The sequence below is a fragment of the Gasterosteus aculeatus genome, chromosome 15 (genome assembly GCF_964276395.1).
Source record: "Gasterosteus aculeatus chromosome 15, fGasAcu3.hap1.1, whole genome shotgun sequence".
NCBI classification, from domain to species: Eukaryota; Metazoa; Chordata; class Actinopteri; order Perciformes; family Gasterosteidae; genus Gasterosteus; species Gasterosteus aculeatus.
Window position 1 is genome coordinate 4,852,038 of NC_135703.1, and position 11,328 is coordinate 4,863,365.

Below are 11,328 nucleotides of genomic sequence, written 5' to 3' on the forward strand. Positions count from 1 at the left end.
CGTAGAGTTGTTTCAACAACTGTAACTGCTTTAAAAAGCGATTGAGCATAGCGCTGATTATGCACTGCAGAGGAAACGCGTTACTCCCCCCGCTGAATTCAGGGGCCGTAAGAAGGTGGCAGAAGGGTCGTCTTTCTCTCCGGGCTCCATCCGCTGACACCTTCTGAATAAAAGCAGGGTGTCCTTACAGTGGGGCTTATAAACCATTTATGAGGCCTGGACCAGCGACAGCTGTGGTCTGCGTGTGTGAAACTATCAATTTTCATTAAAAAAGGTAGAGTAACCAGTAAAGGAGATGGAGTGTCACGTTCTTGTGAATTGAGCAAAGAAGGTGGTGGGGAGGGGGGGGGGGGGGGGGGGGGCGACTGTGTGAATGCTTTTTTAAAAGCCTGCACGGGATGAAACACTTTCTGAGGAGTTTAATGGCCCCTGTGAACCACTTGGCGAATTCCCTCGAACCAAAGCAAGTGGGTGCGACTGTGGCAGCGTCGATGTCGAATCCAGCCAGATTTCCAAATGGCTGGAAAAAACATTCATTTTTAGAATTGAATAGGTCATTAGCGAGCACGTGTCTTATTTCAGCTTCTCCAATGTGACAATTTGTATGGTTTATGAAAATTTAATTAGGACTTTTGATCTGTAAGGAAAGTTCCCACCACCGATGAGTTTGTCGACTGCAAGAAAAAAAACGATTTGTTTTAATGATTAAAGTCCCAGTGATCGCACATTAAACAAGCCCTTCCTTGAGGACGAGGAGGGCGTCTGAACAGGATCTGTGACCAATAAACCACAGAAAAGAGTTGACTGGCAGATACTCAGTGGTGCACCTGTTGTTCACTGTGGGGTCTTCGATACCACCCACCAGCTCCCATTCAGTAAACAGTGATTAGGAGAGGAACGGGTTATCCACGCAACAGTTTCTGGGTAAAAATGGATACTCGTACACGCACTAACACACAGACACACACACACAAAGGCATATTTCTGAACAGCTGGGAAGGCGAGAACGCTGGTCCAGTCTGGATGCAACAAGTGCCCCCGGCCCTCGTCGGTGGCCGTGGAGCTCTGCAGCCTACTTAAAGGCTGTGAAAGCACACATTTCTGGCAGCGTAAACAGCAGAACTCTTCCGATTGCAAATGGCCGGGTTATCTCGACATCGGCCATCTGCACAGACGCACAAAGACAGCAGATTGAGTCGAATGTGGCCGAGTGCGTGAGAGCTCGGGACCCACCGTGTTTGCGGGATGACGCAGTCACCGGAACGGGTCCGTACATGGAGTCTTACACAAGTCCAGTGTTGATCTGTGATCAATTCTGATCAACAATGCTTTCAATGCCGCTTTTAGTTGCCAACGTTTTGGTTCTCAGGGGTTTGATTACACCAGAACACAGCAGAGAGTCGTTCACCTCCAACAGAAAGAACCAAACAAGCTCCCTCCCCCCATCTTTCAACCCCTGCCTGTGCTCCCAGCAGGACATGCAGCCACCCTGCAACACACACACACACACACACACACACACACACACACACACACACACACACAATCACAAACCAATACCCCCACTGGGCAGACCAGTGGGAAAGCTACTGGGTGTGGAATAGCAAAGCCACTGTAACTCCGCTGCCTCTGTTTGTCAGCACGGCCTCTGAACCCGCTGGGAACAGTCAGGAATTTGAGTCATTGTTCTCCCCATTGTGGGAACTCACAGCACCCTGGCACAATGGTCTCTTGCGGGACCAGGCCGTGCTGTAATTAGAAAGAAAGAAAAAGCTGCTCTCGGCGACTGCTAAGCTATCCCCTAATGCATGACTTCACAGGACAACAAAGCCCGTCGCCACACACACACACGCACGCACGCACGCACAAAGAGAGGGCCGGCCCTTCCAATGGGAGGTGGAAATAGGCGTTACACAATGGTGATCTCTCCATCAAGCATGTTGTGTCCTCATCTGAGAACAGTTCGGGGTTAAAGCATCTAGTTTTGTTTCATCTTGTTGCTTTTTGTGATAAAAGAGCAAAGGAAAGCGTTATCGTGCCGCGTTTTAAGATGCTCCTGCAGCGGCTGAAACTGCGACGCAGACAGTTGCGAACGCGGAGAACGGCTCAGCTGGCGTTTTAATCTAATCGTTGCTTCCGCCGGCTGACAAAGAGTCTTTCACTTCATGTACCCTAATCTTAAAAACAGACAACTACAAAATGGCCGTGACGTGTCCAGACCGAGCTCGCCAACTGAGAAGAAGCAGCTGAGGTCCGTCCCCGCGCGGGCACACAAAAGCAGCTCTGTCTCTCACAGGGTGACGGACGATGACTGATGAGAGAATGGGGGAGGAGGGGAGGTGGGGGTCAAAGATCGTGGGGTTGTCAGGGTTGGAGCACATCAGTTACTATGGGCCCCTGGGCTCAGTCACTCCTCAGCTCTAACAGCACATGGCCCCAGTCACATGGCTGGTGACCTGTCAGATTTCTGAAGTTTAAGCAGGTTTTTTTGAGGTGCTGGAGGGGGAGGTCGAGGGGGGATGGGGCAGCTTGGTCAATATTGACTGGAGGTAAAGCAAATCAGCAGCAGCAAAGCGCTTTGGATCCTATGGTCCCATGGTCATGAACAGACGATAAAAAAGGAAAAACAGGATGGAGCGGGACCAACGCTTGAGAAGGAGATCAGACGGACTGCTGCAGGCACACCCGCATCCACGGCTGTTGCTTATGCTGAGGGCGTGAAAAACTGGTTTTCTGGGCGACCGAGTTAACAACCTGTAACTTCGTTAAGGTTTTGTTTAACGTGCAGCTCTTGCTAAACTAAATTACCTTAAAATGAAGGAAATATTGAAATCACTTGCAGTTTATATCCTGCGAAACCTGGATAACAAATGGTTATGGTTATCGGTGGTAAACCCAGACAGATACATCGCGGCCTTCGTACGGTCTTGAAAGTGCTCAATGCCATATGCAAATTGTCTTGTAAGTTTTCCCGTTTTCATCCCAATGGGTGTTCATCAGAATGCAATGAGGACCCTCGCTCGATGCCCCCCTGAGAGTCAGCTGTTGCTCAACAGGCTGCTTTCTACCCGGGATAAACCCATCAGGAGCGCTTTACCGGGGCAGCGCCATGTTCTTCTAGAGGTCACGCTTGTTGCCAACAAAGACCTGAAGACACTGAACACAAATCAACAAAGTCAAGCCTTCGCACCAAGATTCCCAATGACTCACTTCTCATAATAAGACAGCGAGGAGCGGCTGTGGAGTACACTCAAAGTAATTATGCAAAGTGGAAGGGAGCGGGGGGGGATCCTCAAATAAGGTGGGGATGAGCGACATGGCGTCACCCGCAGGCCAGGACAGGACAGGACGCCGGTGACGCGGCCATCAAGAGCACACATTCCCACAAGTTGTGTTACTATACAGAAACAGGGGGTTTAAAGATGTGTCCTTCCATCGCCCACTCGCTCGCACATTCGTGCTAAATCGCTCACCGCAAAAACACGCACCGCCCATTTCCAGGTGAGGCTTGTTTGTGCTCCTGCCGACACCTGTTGTGGGTCTCTCTCGCAGCCATGACGTGTAAAGAAAGGGACAATCGTGTTTTCTATGAATGATAAATGTGCTGTTGACTGCAAATTGGTGCCATGTACAAACAGGTGATAGGCTTCACCCAGGTGTACAGCAGTGCACACAAAAGAGACAGAATCTCCTGCCATTGTTTGCTTTCTTCTTTTTCTTTTTTTTTTTCCATGAGGAAGAGGCACCACTCCCTTCTTAAACAAATTAAAATCCAAACATTTGGCTTGACTATCCTACAAGCTATTGAATTGAGATAAAAAGGACCTAAATGTTGCTTTCAGCTGAGCGGAGATCAGCTGAGCTATGTTTATAAGATCCAGGCTGTTTTTCCAGCCTCTGGCAAACACGCGGATGAGTTTAGGTTCAGCGGGTTGACGGATTCCGACCTGTATTCTCACAAGTTACCTGCACATTAGAGGCTTTGCCTGTTGGACTTAAGGGAGCAACAACAAATGTGTGTTTTTCTTCCAGAGCGACCTGTGATGGGGAATTTCAGAGGCGGACAGATGAAAGGTGAAAAAGAGCTTCTGGAAAGGCGTAGCATGATTGACTTCTCTGCAATTAATTTGTGGAATTTTTCTGTGCCCTCCTCCCCCGGTGACTTTTAACCATGACAAATGGAAAGAAGCTCGGCAAGGTTGTTTCCCCTTATCGCATAATAGTCATATGCGCCTTTGTGCAAGGTATACCTGCATAGTATCAAAACCCCCATCAAAACAACCAACAGCAGGTACGGGCCTTCCCTTTACATCGTCCAGGTGTTTTTTTAACAATCCATACGGGGTGCCGAGCTGCTAGTGCACCTTGAGCCTCGTCAATGCACCGCCGATGGAAACACAGGCTAACTAACCCATTACAGCTGCCTTATCCGGCAGCAGCCTCCAATGCACGAAGGGAACACGAGCACAGTCTACCAGAACATGCTAAGCTAGTCTCATTCCAACACAATGTAATGACGCATGGACGAACACCGTGTGCGAAACCCAAGCCAGGAGATCTTCTTTAAGGATAACCGTGTACAACTGTAGTGACTGCGGGGACAACTAGACAGGAATTCAGTCAGCCGCCGCGCAGGGAGAACATGGACCTGTCTGAACATGTTCCATAGAAGCCACAATCTGGCATCCAGCCAAGAGCTCGGCTCAACCCGAAAATGGGTAACAGTTCATAAAGCCACACATCACTTCATAATCGTAATGACGTTACACTCCATTACAGTGTAAGCTGGTGGGCTTTGTCTGTATTTGGTAAACCGAAGGGGAGGGTGGAGGGCGTCCACTGGACTGAGTTCTGCGTTTTAAATCCGTTAAAAGCAACTGGTGTCCCCAAATGGAAGCAAGGACATGTGGGACCTGTTTTGACTGCTCGGTCGCAGAGCCGCTGGTTTGGTTTGGTTCGGTTGGGCGGGTGGCCCTGCATTCCTCTCATGTCCTGTGGTCATTCGAGCATAACTGCCTCAGCGGCGCTTTGATAGCAATACCAACACGGCCCTTGGCTTCCCCTTTGCTCCTCTATAGCGGAGTCCAGATCACCGAAGCGGATCAGATCCGGTGCGATGGCGAGAGGAGATTTTGACGTATGCAATACAAACCTAAATCACATGGCTGTGAGGGTGACCCTCGTGACACGCAACCAACCGGTGAGTCACCGCCGCGCGAGAGGTCGCTCGGCATGTGGCGCGTATTTGCCCTGGCACCCGCCGCGCCACCTCAGGTTGTAGCTTTCATTCCTAGGGCTTAAGCGTGGCACTTTCTCGGGGCAATGCTCTTAGGGAAGAGCAAGGCCAAGTAGCTTGCAGGTCCGGCTAAGCAGAGATCATCTGAGAGATTTGCAATGCACATTACAGATTTGAATAGACAAGCAAAATGGTCTAAACCAGGTTGGCAGGCACAGGACGCGATGTCTCCTTTCCTCGTACTGAGCGAAGATCTGTTGGATGTGAATGCAAATAGATACTGCTATAAAAATAGATGAGATGATAAAAAAATAAATCAAATACATTACTTCAGTAAAGTGCTGTACACACAAGTGATCGTTACCAAAGGCAACATGAATGCGCTGCCTCAAAGGACGGCTTTCAATCGGCGTTCGTAAACCTTTAGATTTGTTAAAGACATCATCTCTGTGTCCTCATCGAGAGATTAGAACAGCCACATTAACTATTGACGATATCTCTAAAAGGCCCCCATATGGTTGAGCTCCTCCTGAGCCTAAGGCTGCCACACCAGGCCATGTGAGAAACGGGCCGCGGGGGCTGACAGGAACGAAAACCACGGCAGTCCCTTTCAGTCTCCTCTCCCCAGGGGGAATCCTCTTACAGCACTTCCCCTGAACTCTGAAGGCCGTTTTCTATGGAAAGGTAACATGGTTATCTGCCCATCAATGGAACACAATGGGTCAATTTTAAAAGCTGAATGGCTGGATGGCTGGTAAATGACAAAGACGGGAGCTTTAACTACGGGATGTCGAAGGAAGATCGACTCTCAATTGATTAAAATAAATTGAATTGAACACCTGTCCTCTCTGATGCATAGACACACACACACGCACACAGCACGAGTTCCCAAAACGGATTGATGATGCCTTTGGAGGCCAACCCGTAGACAGGAAGTCACGGCACAGGAAGAGAGGCGGCGTCTGCAACGCGTCTGTTCACACTGCGGTTTAGGAAGTTTTAGCCAGATAAGGATAACGGGTCATCATTGCCCACACCTCACTATCATCTCTTTGGATAAGGCTGCTGAAGGTACCCGGACTCGCTGCTCTTATTTTCCTAAGCACAAGCTGGGGCAAAATACAAAAGGCCCACTCGGCCCATTTGCCACCTCTCTGACAGGCTAATTGCCTCCTCGGCACTTTGGTGCTAACTCGAGAGGCAACGCGCAGACTCGCCGATGCTCTTTAGGGTTCCACACACGCGACATCAAACACGCTTTATGACGTGGTGACGGAACACAGGTTCATTCCTTCGTCCGGACATTTATGTCAGACTCTGAATCATGGGTAACGTTCACACCCTACACATGACTAATAAGCTCCCGGGAGGCGGGCACGGGAAAGGGGCTGAGAGATAGATGCGGGCCATGCACCAGATCAACAGGGTTCGACTCCTCGCTCAAAATACACCCGGCATCTGCTGGGAAATTTCATTAGCCGGGATGTAAGTATAGAAATTGTTGGAGGATTTCCAGGATTGTAATAAACAGTAGAGTCTGGAACTGGATAAACACCACTCAGACAGATGTTGTACAGATTTGCATGTTTGGAATGCCCTGTTTAAACTTAGTAACTACAAGCAAAAATGAAAGAAAGAGAGAAAGTATTCCTCTTATTTGGGGCTAAACATTCCCCCAGCGGTGGCGGCCGTTTAGCTCAGCTGAGGCACTGCCATTGGCATGTGGATTCAGCACTATATTTGGAAAACGACTTTCACTTGGCGAACGTTTGCATGTGGGTCACCGTGTTAATCTCACTGCAGAAAGTTCCTCAAACACTTTCCTTTTAAAACGTCATAAAAAAACAACAAATTTTAATAATTTACGGATATAAAAAAAAACACGTCCTGTGACTTGTATGCGGTCATTAGAAGAGCGCGGCGCCCCCCCCCCAGGGTAAGTAGTCCCACACATAACACATGGATTACTTATCACAGGACACCACAGGTCCAGCTGGAAGATCAGAGCTTGCGGTGTAGGGAATGCACTACAGGGAAAACAAGTCCCCAAACAAAAAAACCCCAACAGTTTTTCAAATGAAAGGACCCAACGCCCTTTCACTGGCAATAAACATCCGCCAACCACTGCTTGATCTCCGGGAACAATGCAAGTGATTAACAACAGCCTCAATACACAAAAAACGTTGCTGTCCCTCTGAGGACCCCCCCCCCCCCCCCCCCCAGGGTGAATGAGGGAACAGGTCTCCTCCAGCTTTAGCTTTAATTGGACTTCTTTCATTCTGGAAACACCCGCGTTGTCGATTGGTGTGAAGAGGTCGACGTGAGGCCACGACCCGGCTCCCAAAATGGATTTAGTTGAGGTGTGATGCTGCTGGTGCCAGATATGAAAGGATGGACACAAGTTGTCTCCAGCGTTGCTTACATGTGATGTTGGGGCTCTGTGCTGTGGACCCTGAAGACAATCCAGCCCTGTCATGGACCATTACGGTTGTGTTAAACCGTGGCAAATTCTCACCCCAGGATATAGCGAAGTCTTGAAAAGGTCCGCTAAGGCCGATAAGTGACCTGTGGTGGGGAGGGCCGGGGGTTTAAGTCGCGACAACAGGCAGCGCTGTATTATGAGTTTGGGTTTGGATGCTCTATTTGTTTTGTGGCTCTGACTGCTTGAAAGCAGATCCTACTTCTTGCAAAGTAATTGTAGTCTACACCCACAGACAACGCCCGTAACCAAAGCAAATGGCTGTTTGGCCTTGTTAGACCACAACGAGGAAAGTTAGATGTCGGGGTTGACTTTACAAGGCTGCGTCACCTGCTTTTTGAGTTAGGAAAGGTATAAACAAAAGCGGCAGTGAGTTCAGCTCGTTACAACCATGATTAGATAGCGAGACAACTACCTAATTGGCCGATTTACTCTACTATATCTGGAGGGAAAAAGTGGACCCCCGTGTTGCACAATGCAAAATAGGTGCATGAGCTTTGAACTTTGTCAGTTTGTTCGCGTCTAACGTGTTTGTAGGAACCTGCAAATCCACTGGTTGAAGACCTACAGACACAACTGCCGAGTCAGCTATGCATGCGGGAGACTGACAGCAATGCAGCCTGACTGACAGCTATGGGGGAGCCGTGTTGGGAAAAAACAAATCCCCCTCCCGGGCGGACTCCTTTAAGTGGTCGCGCTGACACTCTCCCTCCCCACAATCGCCTTTAGCTCCCAACTACAGATGAGCGCTGGCAGGCATGACTCGATCCGCAGAGACTGCATCACAACAACAAGAAGGAAGTCACCGAGGATTTTGTTTTGGGACGTTTCCAAATGTCCCCGTGGAGTAAGCGAAGACAAAGATAAACGGCCCACTGCTCCCCACTGCACACACTCTTGAGTTGAATGGGTTCGGGAACCATCACGCCCTCTGAAGCATCCATACCTCACATAGCTTTGGGTGTCTCTCACTAGACATACCTGCGCTGTGACTCTGAACTCCAAACAGCGCTGACGTCATACGCGAGCATTCTTCTGAGCATCCGAAACTGGTGATGAAGCAAGACTTCTTCAGAGGTCAACTTTTTTTTTTTAAATAGTTACGCACCGGTATTACTTAAAGACAGTATGAGTAAGAGGAGGCGAGGGAACAAGGATGTGACCGTGTTCCCTGGATTTAGTCCCTACTGCTGAAACTGCTTTTAGAAAAGAGGGGCGCAATAAGTCTCTGTGGTCTGAGGCTTTAACGTCACTGACTTCAGGGTTCATGTGACAGAAACCATTTGGAGACAGAAATATTTCTTTATCTTCGATATCATTGCTGGAAGTCAGAGCTTTGCTGTGCGCGCGCACACACACACACACACACGATGCACATAAAAGGATTGCGAAGAGCTGAAGGGCAGCACGAGTTGAATGTGTCAACTGGGCAACATCTGTAGGGGTAAAAGGAAAAGGCAGAGCCGTTGTTGTCGGCGGAGGTATGTTGTCACACTGTCGCAGTTTCTACGAAACTACCTCGTGATAAGCGACAAGCGACTCGTATGAATTGAGTTTTTTTAAGCTGTATTCACATAAATGTTTGTTTGTTTGTTGTTGAACTTCACAAAACTTTAAGTCTTTTTTTTTTAACGTATCAGTGTTTCTGACTTACCTCTCATCCAGTCGATGACTTGCTTCTGCGTCCACTTTGTTATCGGCTCCATGGCTTCTTTCACACGGACACAGAGGCACGCGAGAATGCGCCAAAGTTTGGCGACGAAGTTTCTACGATTTAAATTAAAAAATAAAAATGCTGTCACATTCTCAACAGGTCGGTGTCGTTCGTCTGTTTGTGTTCAACCACTGAAAAAAAAAGCAACTGTGTACACGCGTGAGTGGAGGCTGGACTGGAATCCCACGCAGCTCCTCACCGCCCGGCGCTGGGGATCAATGTTGCGTTCAAATGCTCCCGGGAAAAACCGCGACAACGCACCATCAGGGTCTAGAATGAAACCCCCGCGCGGGGCCTCGGGATGAGGCAGCTGTAACAAGTCTCGTATCGTGTCGTAAAATCACAATTGATGTTTTGTATTTCTCTATTTTATCACTGCTTAATGGCCATTTTTGTAGTTATTTCGATTCTCTTTTCTAACACTCAATACCAGTCCTGAAAAGCGGCGAGACTTTTCGGAGAGAACCTGAACGCAGCGTATGATGACCGTCGTAGGTGTCTTTTTACCGCCCTCATTTGAAACTGGAGGTGTGCAGACCAAATATAAAACAGCGTGCTGCACATTTAATATTTAGATGTTACACGTCCTACTTTGAGTCTGTGAACATAGCAATATTAATAATATAATATTGTTAAAAACAAAGCTTTATATCAAAGTGCCTTAAACTTATCAGTGATACTGATATTAGCCATATCAGTAACCCCCACTTGATTTGATATTACGTCATCATTCTTTCATTACCTGTTTTACTTTTAATCTGATTTGCAGTCTATAAAATACAATCTCATGCAGGAACAAAAACAGAACTTTCCACTAGCCTGAAAGTGGCTCAGCGCTGCTCTCTGTTGGTGACTGTCCACTTTACAAGTCGCGAAGAAACAGCTACAGGTAGCAAAAGATTATAAAGCATATCATTATGCTTTATAATGTTTAAGATTTTCAATTTATCTGTAATCTCTCTTGAGACAATCATCACTATTTGGGTTCCTTAAAAGGCGATTGCAAAGTTTTACTAGTCTATGACGTTCAGTAACCTCCCCTGGCTCATTGTTTTTTAACAATCCGAGACCCCTGTGAGGGTACCGGCCCTTCCTGTCATTCCATTACTTAACAGCTGGCAGCTGTTGTATACTCTTCTGCAATCGGCTTCAGATTCAACCTTGGCTGTGATTACCAGGGCGCGTTATCAATTTGGAGGTTTAGTTTCTGTCAAGACGTATTTTGAACGCGACTTCTTTCTTCAGAATCAACTTAAATAGATATATTTGCTCGACTGTAGGTTAACGTAGTAATTTTGGTATTCTCCGGCATGGTAGCTTGCCTGTGGTAAACTTTTAGTTTAGTTTAAGAAGCGACGGTGAGCACGAGTAACACACGTTGAGAGGAAAACAGAAGATATCTCTATTGAAGCACCAGTTGCACCACCTGTTTTGCACGTTAATGCAAAAGCCTCTTTCTATAGTTTGGGCAGAAACTATACAACAAATTGCAGCTTTTAGTGCCTAATGACCCTCTTGGACGTTTTATCTTCTTCTCAAGATTTAAAGTTTGTTTGTGTACACCGTTGCCAGGCGGCCCAAACATTTCTCATGGTCAGTTCTCATGGGAGTGGGCTGGTTAGCAGGGGATCCGGGTGGTGTAGTCCTCCCTGATAGGATTAAGTGAGTCATGGGATTGTTGTGGAGGTGAGGCGGAGGGATGGAGCAGAGGTGCTTGGTCTGCTGACGGATCCTGGGAAACAGGAAGATCGGTTTTGGTAGTTTTTTTTTAGATGTGCATTACAAAAATAGCCGCAACTTCCTTGCGCTAAAGGTCAGAATGGAGAATCGCAAAAGAAAAACACGCATCAGAGCAACTTTGTTATTCACAGCTCCAAAAACAGCACAACAAAGACTTTG

The 11,328-nt window shown here is 47.8% G+C and overlaps 1 protein-coding gene across 1 annotated transcript in view; it reads right to left on the reverse strand.

The window, feature by feature from the left end:
• Positions 1-9,671, reverse strand: part of cnksr3 (cnksr family member 3) — a 35,962-nt gene extending 26,291 nt beyond the window's left edge. Inside the window, exon 1 of the mRNA XM_040199122.2 lies at positions 9,370-9,671. Within this exon, the coding sequence (XP_040055056.2) occupies positions 9,370-9,421 (52 nt within the window). The 5' untranslated portion in view covers positions 9,422-9,671. The remainder of the gene's footprint in view (positions 1-9,369) is intronic.
• Between the last annotated feature and the right edge of the window lie 1,657 nt (positions 9,672-11,328).